The following is a 20,239-nucleotide window of genomic DNA, read 5'->3' on the forward strand; positions in this document are numbered from 1 at the left end:
TATGTCTCCAACTAACCTATCGATTTTCTCTTATAATCTCTCATTGACGAATCAACGGCCATGATCTAATCACAATTGATGGCTAAGATCATCTTGACCCCATCAAGTGACTTTTCTATAAGTCTCTAGAGCAAAATTGATTTACCTCAATTAATCTGATTTAATTAAGTTAGACTTACGAAAATATTTAGTTATTGGCTAATTAATCAAATTAAGGCATTTTCCTTGGAAACTTTTTCTGGGTCTTCGAGATAATTATCCTCTTGTGTTCCTTAGCCTCTTAGACACCAATAGAGACTAGAACACCGGGTCTGAGCCACTCAAAAACTAACATTTACCCTCAAGGTTCTCCTTGGAAAAAATATATTGGTAATATAACATCACAATTAATGTTAAGGTTAAGTCATTGCATGGCATTAACCACCTTAGCGAGTTATAATTGGTGGAATGTGTGACGAAATAGTTGGGAGAGTGGTACCCTAGCCTATGTTAGGTTAATGTTGTTGTGTATTCTTACAACATTATTAATAATAAATGGAATTTAATATTCTCTCCATCATATCTTCTATTTATTTCCATGTGCATTGTAGAAAAAATTTAGGTCCATGTAGCCCCTCCAGTTTTAGCTTGTTTTGCACATCACAGTTTAATGCCCACAACCCATTTCACTATAGCTGATATAAGAAAGAAAGAAATAAAATTAATGTGGGACTTTTCCCACATTAATCTAGGTGCGCATCCTAGGCAACAACTGGGGATGTTACAACTTATTACATAGAAATCAATTAAAAATCTCATTCTGCGGGAAAAATTTAATTATTAAAGATTTCTAGAAAAACCTAATGCAATTCCGTAAGACTATGGACAATGCCTAGGAGATAATATACATTGACCCTAGTCTTAGAGAACACAGTCAAGGCCCAGTGATTAAGACGCACTCCATCTTTAGAGGTTATAAGTGAAAAACTAAATTATTTATTTTTAAAAAGCAAAAATAATTAATTAAGTGAAAAAAACAGTCTGAAGCAACTTCCTTAGTAATCAGGTCCCAAGGGTCTAAGTTTTTTATACATAAGTTCATCATTCTAGTGTCATTTTATACAATTCACCCTGGGGGTACGGAATTTACATAGAAGATAGAGAGAGAAAGAGACAAATTTGCCTTGATGCCTTCTGAACTACAAAAATTTTATTGGCGTCCTGTCCATTGGGCAATGGGGTCTTCATTCCCTTCTAGGTACATCTGAGCAGTTAACACCCCCTTTCAAAAAGGGGACTCCTAGGAGATCCCCCCATGAATTTTTCCCAATGGCCCTAAAAATAGTCTTTATTTTTTTTAAACACAAAAAAAAAATCAAAAAACTAAAGGCAAGTGTGGATTTCTTTCATACTTTCATTGTTCATGTTTGTCACTTGTCATTGTTTCTCATATATTTATTTTTTTATATTTTAGGATTTTGGATAGAGCCCCTATGTTAGGGACCCCAAAATTTCTCATGATGTTCCCTAAAATTTGAGGGGTGTCTCCACAAATCCCCTTGACACATTTCCCTATTCCCATAACCCCCAATCTTAGAAACTTGCTGAAACACTGTTCAGAATTATAATGTTGCCAAATTGTATTAGGCTCGGGTTGTTGCTGTTGAGTATAATGTGCTCATTTCTCCCCTTCATTGGAAAGGCATTATGTTTGGGGGATGAACGGATGATTCAAACGGTAAGTAGGGAGATGAGCATTTATTTCTTATTGAAACGACAATGTTAGTCAACTTTTCATTGGTTGAACACTTTGTTCAATCTAGAAGTTATATTTAGTAAGATTTGGCTATCCTTTAAGCCAAGATTACCATGTTTACAAAATATGTAGAAGGCCTTGAAGTGGGGTTCAAAGCAGATAGGTCATCTCTCCTTATTTATGTAGGGAAGGGGATCTTGTCTAAACACTCGTTGGTTTATGGATCTAAACATATTGATGTCCATGTATATTGATTCCCAATGTAATATATGCAATCTTCCACACAAATAGAATGAAACAAAGGTGGTGCTATAGAACTCAACATCTTTGGAGTTTGATTGGCCACTGAGCCAATGCACCATGTATTATTAATGAGGCTCGACCTGGAAAAGTAAGGTAGGTCAGCGGAAATGTTGTACCAACTATCGTTGAGATCACAGATATTGTAGCTATAAATCTTGGGGACTGGGCAACAGCGTGAGAAGAATAAAGGTGACAGTTGGGATGCCTCAATATTTGCGCTGCCAACAAAACATGCATGAAACACTGACTGGCCAATTTGTGTATCTGAAGTCATTATTGTGCTAAGCTTCATTTGTAATTACTAAATCACTCCCTTGTGCTGTAACATTTATGTTAGGTCACATGATTGTTACATTTTACATAAAACTTAATGCCTTTTGGATTTTGGAGACTGTGGAACATATTGACACTAATTTTGATAGTCATTGCACATTATAAGCACATTTTTGCATTTAATCCAACCATGTATGGCATATGCATGGCCCAGAGACTTAAGGTTTGCTTAATGTCAGCCAACTATTTTATAATATATGTTGTACTATTTTGTGTATTTGATAATAGAAAAGTTAATTTCAATTGAAAATAAAAAAGAACGGTTAGGTCACCACTAACCAAAACATAAGAACAATACTCACATTAGGAAAATGAACCAACATCTTAATCATCAAGAAAGAAAATCAGTCCTAAATCAAATGCAAAACTAACCAAATATGACAGGTTCTAAGGGATGGCATACGTTCAATAGTTTCAGATGTTCGCAACCTCTCAGTGGACTTAAGCCCACTATCCAGATCACGAAGTTCAACCTACAATAAACATATAGTTCACAAATCAACAAAATAGATGGCACATAACTTACGAATTATCCCTACCTTGACAAAAAAGAAATGACAAACTTAGAGGCAATAAACTATTGTACAATAGTACAGTAATGATGATGCTACTACAACAATTTTATTCTTAAATCTATTCAAAAGCTAGCCTTCTTCTTCTAGCTATATTTTAATCATTTTTCAAATAAATAGAATTTGGTCTTTATTACGTGAATTCATTATCCAAGACACGTAAAAGACAACAACAAAAAATTAGAAATAATATGCATCAAGGTGCCACATCTCTCTGTTGGTGATTGCCTATATATCTCTAAAATGGCGATGTCTGAATCTGTGTAGTATGTACAAAATTGAATTGTCATGTGTTCCATTAAGTTTGCAGTGATCCAACAGACCATTTGTAATCATATTCTCAGAATCTGTAGCACAACAAAAACAGAGAAAGACTTGTCCAGTAGGTTGCAAAACACTAACCTGCATAAAAAGGTTGTAAAACATCATATTCTAAATACTGGGATTTTAATTATTCATCATTTTCTCAAACTACATGCAATTTCAATGTGAACTGATGCATTCATCAATTCTTGTTTAAGACTAATCATTAAATTTGTAGAGCCTCCTTGCAATATGTTTAATTACTTAATGGACAAATCTCTGAATCTAGATAAGGAAATGTTTTTTTAAAGATACTAGCCGATCAGTTGATAAAACTTTGCAATCTTATGGAATTTGAAAGATGTCAATGCTGGGGCATTTAAACTGATTTACTATTAGTAGAACTCAGTCTTATCTTGGGTATCTCTTGAACTGTGAACTGACCATTTTTTATGATTGTCAGAGATCTGGATCCTGATGGATTTGATGGAATTACATTCCCAAGCTATGTAACATGCCATGAGCACCTTGTTAATGTTTTTGCAGCATCAAACAGGCATTCTCCCATGGGGTCATGCTGATTTGACTAGGGGAGAATGATACATTCACCCATGGGGCCATGCTGATTTGGCAAGGGGTGAATGGCCCAGGGGCAGCCTTTCTCCCATGGTGCCATGCTGATTTGGCTAGGGGAAATTGGCCCATGATCCTCACGTTGCTTGCTCCAGGATGGAGTGATTTTATAGAGTGGGTTTGATTTGTTAATTTGCTGGGGGTTTTGCCCATTAGTGGAATAAACAATTCTAGTCTAATGCTGGGTTGTAATGTACACTCCATACGAGAAGGGGTCTCTTGGGATGAGGAGCCACCTAATGGGTCTCCACTAAAAACATTAGAGCTTTATATAAATGGCCAAGCATGTGAGGAGACAAATCATAAACATAGCAAGCTCAATTGACCTTTTATAGAGGAGGAGAAAATTCGGCTAAGGAGAAATCAGTTGGTGGAGATCTTTATCATTTCTATCTCTCTTGGAGGCCGCATGTGTGAAGAAGGACAAGTTTGACCAGGCAGCATTGACTGAAGTTTGACCAAGATTTGACCAGCATTGATCGTGATTGTTTGACTGCAGCCCGTACAGATCCGCACATGTGAGTTGACCCCACACGTGTAAATTGACCACTGGGCCGAGTTGACCGCAGGGCCAAATTTTGACTTCAGACTGAAAGTTTGACCAGTGTTCACTTCTGATTTGATTGGTTTGACCTGCAGCTGTTTGACCAAGTTTGACTGGTATTTTGACTTGTAAAGTTCGCTCAAATTTCTAGACAAATTCTGATTTGTAAGCCTTGCTAAAAAAGACAATTTCTCCTTAAGAAAAGATTGTTGGGTGTTCTCCCAAGGTTTGGTTTCCCAGGGTAAAAATTATTGTTTCTATTGTGCATGGTTGTCTTTCTATGATCTTTATTATTTCTGCTGCATTTACTGTTGAGATTTTATGTGTGTAATTATTCAATGATATTAGTGGCATGAGAAATACTATTTGAAAATCATTAGGAAGTAATTATCAGATTAAAAAATTGTATTCTACTGCACTTGCCATAGAATTTCAACATGGTATCAAAGCTTTGTTGAAGGTCAACCATTGACCAGCATCATATTTCAATAATCAGCAGCTTGGTTCGGTCATTTCCGGTTCGGACCGGTTTTGCCTCCAAACCGATCGGACCGACCAGTTTTGCCAGAACCAGTTCATTTCCAATAACACTCCTTTCAGCATTATTGCATGGATATTTAAGCTACACCCCACATCTTTAATCTTCATTTGAAAGTGCCCTCACCTTTTTCACTTGGCATATATATATTATTTTATTTGGGGTGGCGATGGAGGCTTGTTATTGGGAGGCGTGTGGCACATGAGGAGGGTCACACATGACTTAGCATGCACATGTACATTGTCTCCTTGCTATTTTTAGATATACTTGGAAGGGTTTTTTAGTACACCTTTTCTTGTAGAGGGCTCCATCTGCTTCGCATCTCGTAAATTCATCAATGGAGTTTGTTACTTTAGAAACCATGCATGTGTAGTGGTTGCTTGCATGAGTGCATTCCATGTGGAAACTTGGCATTTCACTTGGTTTGATGCCTATTTTTGGTGGTGCGTCCCCTTCATGAGCATTATTTGGCGCATACTCTTACTATTTTTGGATGAGGGCAAATTGCCGTAGAGCTCATTTTCCACATGTTGTAACTTGTAACATGGTCAACCATAGATTTGGGAGAGATCTAATTACTCCATCAATATAACATTTTTTTGACTCATCATGGAGTTAGTTAGAAGATAATAATATTTTAACGTATGAGAGAAGAGACTCACTCCATAAAGGCAGAGCTCCCTCTCAATTGTAATGATGGGAAAATTGGGAATTGAGGAACTCTCCCTTTGGGCTACATTGTAAATCATTTTGCAAGCTTAATTCAAGATTGGATGTATTGTATCTATCTTATATGAGGCTTTATTTATGCAATTTTTTTCACATGTTTATTTTGTCAAAAACCCTCATAACTAGTCACAAAGGCCTTATAATGGTGTATCTACTATTTGGATAATGGAATGTCAGAATTTCATTCTAATTATATTCATTGTTGTTATATTAAGCCTGCATCTGACGAAATAGGTTGCTGCTTGAATTAATAGTTTGTTTTAGAGTAGCACCCCCTGGCTCTCCAAGAAAAATTTTCTGCATGCATCAATTTTCAGCAAGTTATCGCTAATCGGTGGGATGCATAGCAGCCCTTATTTGCCTTACATATTCATGCATTAGCCCTCTTAGACCCATGTCCTTTTTACTCCATTTTGAACAAGATTTGAGAGGCAATAATCATAGGATTTTCCATCACCTTTTGTTCTCACAGCACTTAATAATCCATTATACTACTAACATAAATTTTGTTAAGGCTTACTCTTCAAAAATCACCTTGTGCCTCCACTCCATATCCTTAGCAATCTTATTTTTAGGGAATCCCGCCTTGAATTTGAGAAAAGCCAACCAAAAGTGAGAGAAAGAGCTATTATAGTGACAGTGGATAGCCTTCTTGAGTCCACAAAGCTAGCGCTTGCAAGGATACATATACTTTTTAGTGCAGCATTCATCACCATTGTAATCCCAAGGTCACAAGTCAAAAGCCATGTAAAAACCATGTGAGGGCTTGTATTAGGCATTCTAGACCTGTGTCTTTATCATTGAGTATATTTAATTGTTTGCTTGAACCATGCCCTATCCCATGAAGTTCCACTTAAGGTCACTTTTGTCCCTAACCAGATTGGAGGATTTACGTGAACTCTCTTGTGGACTCATGGTTTTATGGGAGCCTACATTTGTAGGGGTGATCACCGATGTATGGGCCAGTCTAGCCTATGTCAAGGTGCACCTATGTCATTCCACATGGTTAGAACCTATCAAATTTATAAGTGGCCTTGGCCTTGGTCTAGTTTTCCTCATGACAGCTCTCATGGCATAGCAGTGTCTTTTGACAACATTCATGTTTCTCAAGGCAATTCATGGTTCCCAATGCAAAGTGGTCCTGATGGTCAAGAAGTCAACTTGGTCTCAGAATGTGCAATTTGAAGGGAGAATTCCATGCCATGTCAAATTTTTCCAATCAAAGAAGACAGTCGCTAGTTACATCTTGGTGAAACTTTGTCAACAGGTCAAGACTCAAAACAGGTTTGCATGTAACAAAACAGGGGCAGCATTGGGTTGTTTGTGACATGCATTACATCAAAAGTGGTCTACTCCATAAAAAGAACAAAACCCATGTTTCAGATTTTGCAAATCCTCAAAGGCATTAGAGATAATCACTTAGGCATGATGATGTGGCAGAACAAGATGCCATGAGGTAGAACAGGGGTAAATCTTGACCGAATTTTGTGTAGTATGTCGAAATTGATCTACGGAATAAGAAAGACAAAACCCATGACTCGATTTCTCCAAATTCCCAAGGGAGTTAGAGATCCAACACGGGGCATGATGATGTGGCAAGCAAGTGATGATGTGGCAATACTAGACAATATATGAAGATTCAAAGAGATAGCAAGTTCTACGGCTATCCCACTAAGTACCTTCATTCTAGAACTTTGTCATTTGCTCTAAATTGTTTAAAAAGCATTATTTTCATTATTTAGAATAATTTTCCTTTATTTCCACCCATCTATAATTGCATATTTTGAATCTGGAAATTTCTGGGTACACTTTAACACAAGTCTTTCACTGAGAAATCTAAAATTCAATTTCCAACTCGCTGGAAATTCAGTTTTCAGTCAAAATTTATTAGAGAAGAGGCCCCAAAATGCTCTATATTAACCATTTAACATTTCCACCCCCTAAACTAACCCTCTAAGAGTGTTTACACACTTGTAGGGTGGTTGTAATAGTCAAACCAGATTGTTGTTCCTGTGTCTTTTGCAGACTATACACTCTGTCACACAAGACAGCAAGTTGTTTTAAGCCATATTTCCTTGACCAGTCACCCAACTAAAAGATAACATCATTTTTTTATTATTTTCTATGTAGAACGAAATCCATAGATTGCATGCTATATGTTTAGTGAATTTTGGCTACTGATATTTGTTGTTTAGATTTTTGCTACTACAGTGACAATTTTACAGCTAGGAAGTAGCTATAAAGTAAACATGTCCACCTCAATTGACTCCATATAAGGCACTAGTGTTGTATCAAAGTTGTTGACGATAATTTAGGGACTCCTCCCTTGGTTGTTTAGGGGGCATTGAGCATAGCAGCAGGGGCTTGGACTGCAGTGACAGTATCCATCCCTGCCCTCTCTGTTCCCATCTAGCAGGTTGCCAAGACCTGAGCAACACTGCTAATTTCATCAGTAACAAAACTTTACACCATATGGGATCCTAGTTATTGTTGTAACAATGTCCACTAAATCAGATTTATCTTAAGAGGAATTTGAATTAGGAAATACCTCTAAATTTACAGGGAAGTGTCCATCTATCATCAAATCATACATTCATTAACAATCCTAATTAAGAAATTATGTACATAAATACATTCCCAGTACTTAGTTGCAAGGAGATGAGAGAATAAGATAAGAGAAGATAATTATATTGATGTCCAACAAATGACCATAAAAGTAGGTCAATAGGACTACTAAGTACAGTGATGTTAATACAAAGCATGAGTACTAAGAAATCCCCTATATAAAAAACAAGAAATAAAGTAGAAATGTGAAGTTTATATGCGAAAACATGAGAGAGTCCTTGAATCCAGATTCAGGCCACTACAACAAAAGGGAGATGTGCAGAGAGAAAGGATCGTGGGACTAAATCATAATCCACCACTTTTACTTCTTCTAACATCCAAGGCCAAATGAAGAAAACTCAAGATAAGATGATGCCCTGAAGAAGAGTTAGGGGAAGGTCTAGACCATCTCCTATGCTACAAATTGGCCACTGTATCTTCTTCTTGTTGTCTAGGTGATATGATCTACCTTCTGGTAAGGAATTTGGTCCGACAACGTCTCTGAGCTCTCTGTGGGGAGAATGGTCCCTCTGCTCTATTACCGTGTCTTCTAGCATAGGTACTGTTGCACACTTTTTGTCAAAGTTCCAAGGACGCAGATATGCCAGAAAAAATTCAAAGGATCAGATCATCAATCATCAGTTTTATTGAATCATTGTAAACCCATTTTGCAAATTTATAATGAAAATTATACGAATAGGACCATGTGTGCATGTGACAACCTAGGTAAGCCTATTATTTTGGCGAAAGTTTCATCCTAGGAGGTTTTCGTCTCACTGATTCATTTGTGTTTCTAAACACAGATGGTCGGCAGAGTTTTTCCCTCCAACCTCACCCCAAAGTTAGGGTGGGCTTCTTCATCAAAGTCTTAGGTGAGTCATAGTGTTCTAGTCGAGTCTTATGTAAAAGTGGTTTGGGAATAATTTAAACTAATTGGCTAAATTATTTTATTACAAATCACTTGGTCTACTAGATCATATTGTGTCGCAGAATTGGGTATGTATTTTGAGGGTCTATACCAAATGGGTGTTCCCCCTTTGAGGGTTGAATTGTAAAAATCTTATGTAAAAAATATTTTAGTGCATGGTCCCTCATACTTAGACACCATGGCTAAAATATTAGAGGGTGGAAAAAATTATTAATCCCCTCAAGTGTCAATTAATTAAATTTTCTAGCAAAATAAATTAAAATTGTAAGCCAAAAAATTAATTAATAGAGTCAAAGTTAATTGTCTAGAGAAATTAAATTCTCTAAGTAGAAAAATTCGTGGGTCTAAAAGGAATTAATTTTTGGAGGTCCCCCACCAAGAAAAATTGGACCCTTGGACCTTGGTGGTAAAGTCAAAGTCAATCTTAAATTCCTCAAAAATAATTATTTCAACAGCAGAGATTACAAGTTGATCGAAGATTTATCGACGGCCAAGATTATTTTGACGGGGATCATGCCAACTAGCCCTTATTTTTCCACTTGGAGGATTTATCTATAAATTAGAAAGTCATTTGAGTCTCAAGCAATTAGATGTTTGGCTAAGGAAATTCTGCAGAAAAACTGATGTAACGTTACTGTCCCGCTGGGAACATTATTTGAATCATAATAAAAACTTTGGGGTGCAGTTCATGGTGTTTATTGTCTATTGATTTGTGGTATGTGCTGGGTATAGGCGTTCTTATATTGTGCTTAAATATTTTTTAAAGTTTGTTTTTCATTAGATGGGGATAAGATCATTCTATTGGTAGATTTTGGGTTTATCTTAGGTAATTTGATTCGCCATATATCTAACAAGATTTCTTGAAAAAATTATATAGTGTTTGCAGGTTCCCTAGTCCTTGGGCTCCCAAGTTCACAAACTGTGGATGTATGTTGACCTTGTTTGAACTCTGAATATTTATATAGTTTATTTAATTTAGCTAAGGCTATGGGTTGCATTTATGCTTAGAAATACACTTAGCCATTTAATAAAAAATTTCTAAAAAAAATATTTTCCAAATTTTCTTTCAAAAACCTTGTATATTTTTAAATTTGTAAATTAGTTTCCCTAACTACGGTTTTGGCATTTTGAAAATTTATATATATATGTATTGGGGTTTTGGGCATTTGTGAATTTATTTTTGTAGGTGTGATCAAGCAAGAAGAGTTGGAATAGAGTTAGATCTAGGCCCTTGAGGGTAAGATCTAGCCTCTAAAGTTATTGCAAGGCCAGTCATCAAAGAATTTGCTAGTAAAATTCAGATCTGAAACAAATTAAATTTCTTCAGAGCTGGGGTTTCAAGTTTCAACCTTCCCGGGTCTGGATCTAGCCTCTCCAAGGCCAGCGTCTTCCTCCTAAGGCCCTACGTTAGCCTCTTAGGCCCCTGCGTCATCTTTTTCTGGCCCCTCCAGGGCTGGTCGTAGATCCTAGGCCTCTCGGCCTTCCTCCTCTTCCTCAGCATTAAGGGTTTAAGGCCTTTTCAAGCCTCATTGTGCCTCCCAGGCCACTCCGCCCCCTAACTTGACCCTAGATGGTTGCCTTTAGGGCAAGTCGTGGGCTTTTTAAGCCCTTTCCTACCCTCTTCCTCCTTCGTCCCCCTCTCATCCTCCTCTTCCAGCCTTCGCTCTCTGTTTTTGGCCTCTCTTTGCTCCCTTTTCAGCCTTCTTTCAACCTCAAACCCTAGCCGCTAGGCCTACTAGGTCTTTCCTAACCCAACACTAGCCCCTAGGTTGCACGAAACGGGGAAATGGGTACGAGTTTCCGAAACAGGAACTGATACGAAAGGCAACCTCCCCAAATTTTGGAAACGGGGAAACGCGAATATATATATATATTAGGACATTTAAGAAATATGTGCAATCATAAAGCATATATGATACATTCTAATTTATTACATTATGATAAAATTGTCAATTGTCAATGCATAAACTATAAGTCTCTAAATTTACATCACATTTACTCATGAATGATCACATAATGAAAATAGAGATATCCAAAATCAACCACGAGAAATTTCTAATTTATGTCGTGTGCTTGATTGGGAGTCTCCTCCTACATAGTCGAACGACCTTAGTGCTCTTGATTAAATACAAGTTTCATACCTTAGTACCCTACATGCTCTTGATTATTGGGAGTCTCCCCTACATAGAGGGCTTGGTTCTCTTGATTTAATACAAGTTCCATACCCTAGTACATGATAAAATCCAATGGAAACATTGCAATCCCCCAAATCCTGAAATCCTGAAAAACAAATAAGTCCGCTGGATTTTGAGTGAGATCTAAAATTCTACTTTCTCCATATGAAATCCAATGAGGGCAAAACCACTCTCAAACATCCTGAGTCATTTCATGGTAATGTTAAAAATTTAAGTAAAAGTGATCTTCTCCTTTATTTTTCATTATTTTTCATTTTCATCCTTTTACTTTAAGAATTTAACATTACCATGAACTGCATATGTCTCAAACTTCCTGATGAACTGCATATCAACACTAGGGCAAAAGTTCACTTCTATAACTTTAGACAAGCATCTAGAAGCAACTAGAAGTCACTAGGATAACCTAAAAATAAATTAGAAAACAAATTAAAAAAAAAATGAGGTAAAAAGCTGAAACGTGAGTCGTACGGCCCTGAAACGCGTTTCAGGCCGTACTGGCCACGTTTCAGTTTCGTGAAACGTGGCAGTACGACCTGAAACGCGTTTCAGGGCCGTACCACACGAGTTTCAGCGTTTCATACTCGTTTCCGTATGGAAACGCCCCCTTGCCCTATGTTTCCTGCAACTTAGACTAGCCCTATTGGGTCTAGTGCTTCACTTCTCTATCCCTTATTTGCCCTCTCTTCCATCTCTGTGGCAAGTTTGATTTTGGGACTGAAGTTTGGTGTGTTTTGCAGAGAAATTGGCTCAAAATTGTGTTTTCAAGTGGCATCTCCATTGGAAAATTTTGGGCAACTTGGACAAGTGATCTACAAGGCATTGGCTTAGGATTTGTTCTCTAAACCCTCATTTTCTCATTGTTTTGTTACAGTTGTGATAAATTATTCACTAAAACCCCTAAAATCACATCCAAGTGGTCTAAACATCCTAAAACTTTCAAAATAAAATTTTGCTAAATTTTTGGCCACTTAAGCATTGAATATCTAGCCTAGATCTACTTGTTAGCTCGCTGGAATATCTCTGCATAACTGAGTAATCAGATCTGATATTTTCTGAATAACACATCTTAAAGGGCTAAAAAATCAAATTTTTCGGTTTGGCAAGCATACTCTAACATTCGGCGATTTTTCGCACTTCTTGTTGCATTATTAACTCATTGATTGTTCACTTTCCTTACTGTTGTAATAAGTGTTTCAGATCTAATATAACAGTGAGTGACTCATCATAAGAAGGATAATTAACATGCATTTTCACTTGGCAAGTTGTTAGGCACCTTATTGCTCAATTTTGGTTCATATATGCTTATTATTGCCTAAATCTAGAGTGAATTGTTCACTGTTGTCCTAAGGTTAATAAGTGTTGATAATCCTGAAGTACTACTGCAATTATTGGTTATTTGGAATCTAACATTTGTTTGTCTTGTCTTAGCTATGAGAATTATCAAAGTTGGTACTTAAATCACTCACACATCTAATCTCTAATCTTTTAATCTTATTCATTATTTTAGGCACTTGAAATCCAAATGGCATTGTAACATTGGCATAAGATCATTGGTAATCTTGTTACAGAATCATCACTGGAATATCTTGAATAATTGTGATGCAGAACTGTAGGCTGATGGCTACTCCAATGATTACCAATTGGAAGAAAATTGATTCATCAGAAGACAAAGATGTTGATCCCACCTTATACAGGCAGCTCATAGGGTCTCTGATGTATCTGGTCAATACCAGACCAGACATTTGTTATGCTGTCAACACCCTCAGTCAGTTCATGGCGAAACCGAAGAGGGTGCATTAGGCAACAGCCAAACATGTTCTCAGATATATACAGGGAACAGTCGGTTATGGACTCTTATACACCAGAAGTAAGGATATCAGATTGAGTGGATTAACTGATGCAGATTGGGCTAGAAGTTCAGTGGATCGGAAAAGTAACTCTGGGTACTGTTTCAACATTGGATCGGGGATGACCTCCTGGTGTAGTAGGAAACAGAAATTCGTAGCTCTAAGCTCAGCTGAAGCAGAATATATGGCCACTAGCACAGCTTCGTGCAAAGCCATATGGCTTAGAAAACTGCTTGTGAACCTATTCAAAAGAAGGATGGAAACAACCAGGATCATGTGTGATAATCAGAGTTGCATCAAGCTCTCTGAGAATCCAGTATTCCATAATCGGTAAAAGCACATTGATATTCGGTGTCACTTTGTCAAAGACTATGTCCAACGAGGAGCTATACAATTGAGCTACACTCCTACAGGAGAACAGGTGGCAGACATCCTTACCAAGGCCCTCGGAAGAACAAAGTTTGCTTATTTCAGGGAGAAGATGGGGATGATAAAGAATCCATTTCAGTAGCAGAAATGGGTATGGTGTTGCAGTGCAGATGCAGTGTTGGTGGGAAGGACCAGCAACACAGATGCAGAGGGAGTTGAAGTGCAGATGCAGTGTTGGGAGGAAGGACCAGTGGCAGCACAGATGCAGAGGAAGCTACAGTATAGATGTAGCAGTGGCAGTGGTAGAAGCCATGGGCAGCAGTACAGGAGGCAGCAATGCAGAGGATGTTGGGCAGCAAGCCAAGCATCAGCACAGGTACCAATGTCAGATGATCAGAGTAATGTTCAATTGTGAAGCATTACTAGAGCACATTCCTTGCTAAGAAGGAGTGTTGATTTGGGGTAGCATTGGATGTGCTCTAGCCATGAAAATTGGTGGAGAGGCTAAAGCACGTGAAATCCCTAAGACCCAGAAATCGTTTTGGAAAATTCCATCCGGATGAAGAGTTATTAAAATAATTAATATTTTTAATGAGTTCCTAAGTCTAAATTGAGGAAAATAAAAATATTAATGGTCATTAATAAAGATAAGGATGAGAAGCTTCTAAGAGACGAAGATCAAGTCTATTTTAATCTTAGCCGTTGATTAAGGACTTAATCTCGGTCGTTGATTCATAAATAGGAAAAGTATAAGAGAAGGCTTCATGGTCAGTTGGAGACATACTGAGGGAAACCAGACAATTCGATTTCTGGAGCGGGGCTTGCTGAAAAATTCGAACTAGAAGACTGGATTGCAGCAAGAGGTAACGAGTACGTGATAGAGAGGCAGGGATAGTGTCAGAGGACCAGCACAGAGATCAGAGAGGCAGACACAAAGCCACTCAGCAAGATGCAGAGGCAACTAGACTACGTAGTGACCAGAGGGCCTGCGTGGGTGACACAGAGAGGCCAAGTGTTGACGCAGTGAGGCAGAGTGCTAACACAAAGGGTCTGGGAGCTGCGAAGAGGCTAGCTAGACTGACGCTGAGCCTAGGGGAGGCGCCGGAGAATTTATCTATGTTGGGTGAGCCAGTTTGGCATCCTAGTTTAACTCAAGAAAAGCTGGTTAATAAAATCCTCCTCTGCTGCATTGGTTTTCCCACATTATGTTTTTCCAGGGACAATTGTCCAAAATAACTGTGTTGATGTGTTTGATTCTTGTGCATGTATTTGTTTTTGTATAATGGTGTGTTATCTGCAGTATAATTTATTTTAATATTTACTGAAGGGATTTCGTAAATAACTTATTGAAGAATAAGCAGGTAAAATAAATCAGTTGTTGCAGTAATCAAATTTTCAAACCCAGTACACCTGATACATTTAGCTAGAAAAATGATTTGTTATGGTACAAAGATCACTTATACCTCTGTAAGAATTCCCAAATCAAACAAAAGATTATTTTGGAATTGCACACCTCCCCCTAGGAGGGCACTCGGGATTTTTAAAAACTTACCATAGGGTTAAGAAGGAATTTTGTTGGGATGACCTTAAATCTGATATTCAAAAGTTGTGGTGGAATGTTTGGTTTCCCAACAACATAAAGTTGAGACAATTAAGACCCTGGGTCTGTTACATCCTTTATCCATTCCAAATCAACGTTGAAAGGAGGTTTCAATGGATTTTATCACAGATTTACCCAAGTCCGAAGGAAAGAGTGTCATCATGGTGGTAGTTGATAGACTTACCAAGTATGCACACTTTTGTGCATTATCTCATCCATTTAAAGCCAATATAGTTGCTACTACATTTATGGAAACAATTCAAAAGCTACATGGAAACACAAAGATTATTGTAAGTGACAGAGATCCCATTTACATTGGAAATTTTTAGACCAAAATTATTTTCTTGTTTGGGTACTCAGTTAGCTCATAGCTCATCTTATCATCCTCAATCTGATGGGCAAACTGAGATAGTGAACAAATATTTGGAAGGATATCTTCGTTGCTTTGTATCTGATAAAAAGACACAATGGGTCAAGTGGTTGCCTCTGGCTGAATGGTGGTATAACACTTCCTTCCATACTGCAGCAAAAATGACCCCATTTATGGCACTTTATGGCTATCATCCACCATCCATCACATCATATTCAAGAGAAAACTCTAAGGTTCAAGCAACGGAAGATCACATCAATCATCAACAACAAGTTCTCCAACTCTTAAAGGATAACCTCACCTTGGCACAGAATCGAATGAAAAAACAAGAAAATCAACATCGCAGCAAAAGAAGTTTTGATGTAAGTGATTGGGTATTTCTACGACTACAACCATACAAACAAATGTCCCTCAAGCAAGCTAAGAAGGATAATAAATTATCACCAAAGCATTATGGTTCGTACAAGGTGTTGCAAAGATTGGTACTATGGCATACAAATTGGAGCTTCTTGCATCTTCCAGAGTGCACCCAGTTTTCCATGTTTCATGCTTAAAGAAGGTTATAGGTGACAAGCTCTCAGTTCAAAAAATATTGCCAGAACTTGACGAGGAAGGAAAAATCATATTGGAACCTGAAGCAGTCACAGAAACAAGAACTCGACAGCGACGAAATCGATCAATTTCATATTATCTTATCAAGTGGAAGAACTTACCCACTGAAGATTCCACATGGGAGGATCAAAATTTTATACAGAAGCATCCATAACTATTCAAGCGTTGAGTACAACACTTTTTTTAAGGAGAGGGGCATGTTAGGTCCCTGTAATACTAGTGTATTCCCCTTATTATTATTGTCATTGTAGCCCCTTATTGTTATTAGTGTGCCCCTATTGTCCCCGTATTGTTATTATTGTGCTCCATAGAAGCCCATTATTGTTATTGTTGTGCCCTTACATTATTATTGTTATGTCGGCTCTGATTATATTGTGACACCCTAGACTCCCATATATAGAAAGGAGGTTTTGTCATTTCTATCATTGAAAAATTGTTCATTTAAAGTCGTTGATCTATCTCTTATTCTATTTTGTGAGTTGGTTGCATAATAGATGGCTTCCCACATAGCCTGATTCTTCTTCATAGACAGGTGAGGTATGATGTGGTCATTGACTCCCTCAAGGATAATTCATTTGGCTTTCGCATCTTTCTTATTGTGCAAAGCCAGCTACTGAGGATCAACTGGTTAGGCCAATGGATGATCCACAAACTCCCAAACACCTTGCTCCTCTAGCACTACACCAATCCTCCCCCTACAAGAACATAAATTTGAGGCCCCATTCAAGAAGTCCTCAAACCTTAACCCCAGATATGCCATGCTCTTGCTCGAACTTCTCAGAAAAACCCTAGCAATGAGCTGAGTGGTAAACTATGCCTTTACAACCTTTAACCTGCTTCTAAGGAAGTAAACACTTGTAATCTGGTCTTCAATCAGAGGTTGAGCTTTGATACCATGTTCGTTTTTAAATACACAGCAACTAATTAGTGAATTCACAACCATGAAAGAAACTGAAATTGAAACCTTCAAATACATTCACCAAACATACTGAGTATTCTAACCTAACATCCATAGCAGAAAATAAAATTTGAAGACAATAACACCATAAAAATACAATGACACTAGAGATACCCAGGAAACCCCAACTGGGGAAAACCTGTAATGTATGTGTTCTTATTTCTTCTTCAGCAACTGTTCTTTCAAAAAATTACAATGAAGAGGGTGAAATTGCCCTTTCAGTCAACAACTTCTGAAAACCCTTTGTGCCCAAATTAGACTGCACCTTTCCCTCTTGGCCTTATTTACCTGCACATGGCCTTCTTTGTTTGCATGTTGTATGGAATTCGTACGGATTCGTATGACCCTCTGCATAAATGAGCTTAGTATGGCTAAAGTTGACATTGGCTGGAAAACCTAAGGGGTGTATGGCTTCTTTTCTTCTACCCTTCAGCGCTGGAAATGATGCCGTAGAGCTAAGAAACTTGGCTGCAAATGCTGAGAAGAACACACACATTTCTGATGCCCGAATCAATCTTTCCACCAGTTGCCTTATCTCCCCTTTATAAATCGACTTGGGCCCCACCTAGTGTTGGAAAATCAAGATACTTATGTATTATAGATTATTTTCCTTAACTTGATAATTACTTGTGATGTATGTTGCCCTTTTATTACTTTGGAAAATCAGGAGACTTATGTATTAAAGATGATTTTCCTTAACTTGATAATTACTTGTGATGTATGTTGGCCTTTTATTACTTTTATTAGATCTTGTCCATCAAGCAATTACCAAAACAATGAAGATCACAACAAGACAAAGTACATAAGATATAGGCTCCAAGCTAGGGCAAAACCCCTCCAAGGGGAAAACCCAAAAAGAATGTTTCTCTTCTTATAGAATCTTCTTACAATGAGACTTCCAAGACCCAAAGACCAAAGCCCAAGATCCTACCCAACGCCAAGTCAGCGCTCGAGCAAGTTCTTCTTCAAGGTAGCTTCCAAACTTCAACCTACCGCAACATAATCCCAAATTTTCATCCCTCCATGCGCACCAAATAATTTCGGCCTCTTGCAACTGGCAGCAACAAAACCCTAACTTCGCATGTGTGGAGAGAGAGAGATGATCCCAAGAAACTTCAACTTATTTTCTTCCTTTCTTCGTCCTTCCAACTCTTCTTCTCCTTCACTATTGCAGATCGAACTTGATGATGAGTGAGTGTGCCAAATGAGGTCGAGCTCCTTGTATTTATAGCCTTCTTGTGTTGAAATTTGGTACCGGAGGACAGGTGGTTCCCTTAGGCTTTGATCTTTGGCCTAGGGAAAAGTGTCCAAAAGAATTTAATTTTTCTCCTAAAGTGACTTTATAATTTTATAAAGTTAAATCTAATTTAAAAGTGACTTTAAGTGATAAAGTTATTAAGTCTAATTTTAAAGTGACTTTTATAAAGTCAATGAAAAATTAGAAAGGAAAAGTGACTTTGGAAATAAATGACTAAGTGGGTCTTTATTAAAGTGGGTGAATTAAAAAATAGAAAGTGAGATTTAAATGAGCATTTAATCTCAGCCATTGATCTAAATCTATTTCAGCCATTGGATTTAGAGATCACCCAAAAGTCACTTGGAGTTATATTAAAGGAGGAAAATGATGAAAAGGTCATTCATTCTTTCATGAGCAGATTGGGAGAAGGAGAGCAAGAGAGCAAGAGAGATTTCTGAGCAGGGAGGAGAAGGAGACAGCAGCTTGGCACACATTCCAAGGCAGCAGTTGAGCAGATTTGTACAGCTGATTCAGCACATAGTGAAAGGCAGATTTTTGCACAAAAATCGAGGAGCAGTTTGCTGATTTTTCTGCACACAAAACGGAGGCCATACAGCATTTATTGTTGTCCTGTTTGCTGTAATTTCCAGATTGTTGTGAGGCACGGGAAAGGAGATAAGTTGTTAATTTGCTTGCTGATTTTTTACTGAATAATTCTCACTGTAAAAAGACAATTTTCAGAAATAAAGAAGAGCTCTCAAACTGGTTTTCCCCAAGAGTTATAGGGGGTTTTTCCAGGGTCAAGTTGACCAAAAATATCAGTGTTTTAATGTGTTTTAATGGCTGTTTTTGATTGCTGATTTTTAATTCTGCAATTTCCAGCATTCTGAAAAATTTCCAGGATTTGTGTTTTCAGCAATATTTATTTTTTTCAGTCTGTTAAATGTATGGTTATGGGAATGGGCATTTAACTACATGGGAGAAATAAGGAGAAACTGAAAACCGGGGTGGGAAAACAGAAATTTCTTCATGGTATCAGAGCTTGAGTGCTGAAGGGCAGTTTGGGACAGCAAAAGGAAAAATTACAGTTGCTGATTTTTCACTCAGAAAATTCCAGCAAGCTGATTTTTTCATAAACAGCAGTTTTATCTTTACTACAGCATTGCTATTTTTCAGTTTTAGGACAGCAGGATGTCATTGGGATTGAGGGTGGAGGATAGGTTGGATGGGCATACAAATTACAGTGTTTGGAAGGAGAGAATGCAGAGTATATTTGAGGAGGCAGAAGTCTGGGATATCATGGTGCATACCGCACAGAACCCTGTTGTTGTGCCCACTGATGTCACTCAGTTGGCTGAGTATAAAAAAAAGAACAATAAGGGTAAGAGGCTGATTCTAGACGGAATCAAAGACCATTGCATTCCTCATGTGAGAGGAAAGAGCAATGCCCATGAGATGTGGACAGCATTGTCCAATCTCTACCAAAGTACCAATGAGAACCGGAAGATGGTCGTGAAGGAGAAGCTGAAAAACATTAAGATGGGTAATGATAGTGCAGCTGGATATCTCACAAAGATTACTAATGTGAGAGATGAGTTGGCAGCGATTGGAGAGGCCATTCCACCCACTGAGTTGGTGCGGATTGCAGTGAATGGCCTCCCCTGTTCATGGTTGAACTTTGCTGATGGGGTTTGTGCACGTGAGACCCTTCCCACATGGGAGAGGTTTTGGGATGATTGCATTCAGACAGAGATCAGGAAAGGTCAGCTTGGGGCAGCCAAGCCAGTTGAGCAGGATGAGGATGTAGCACTGGTGGCAGGAGGCAAGAA

At 38.0% G+C, this 20,239-nt stretch overlaps 1 protein-coding gene across 4 annotated transcripts in view; it reads right to left on the bottom strand.

The window, feature by feature from the left end:
- Window positions 1-20,239, bottom strand: part of LOC149156912 (elongation factor P (EF-P) family protein) — a 340,259-nt gene that overhangs the window by 234,763 nt on the left and 85,257 nt on the right. For all 4 annotated transcript variants that reach the window (XM_089438784.1, XM_089438782.1, XM_089438785.1 and 1 more), the window contains one exon: window positions 2,775-2,844. In XM_089438784.1, coding sequence (XP_089294910.1) covers window positions 2,775-2,844 — 70 coding nt within the window. The remainder of the gene's footprint in view (window positions 1-2,774; window positions 2,845-20,239) is intronic.

The sequence above is a fragment of the Pinus tabuliformis genome, chromosome 9 (genome assembly GCF_031772625.1).
Source record: "Pinus tabuliformis cultivar Carrire ecotype Pingquan chromosome 9, CPIR1, whole genome shotgun sequence".
Classification (NCBI taxonomy): domain Eukaryota; kingdom Viridiplantae; phylum Streptophyta; class Pinopsida; order Pinales; family Pinaceae; genus Pinus; species Pinus tabuliformis.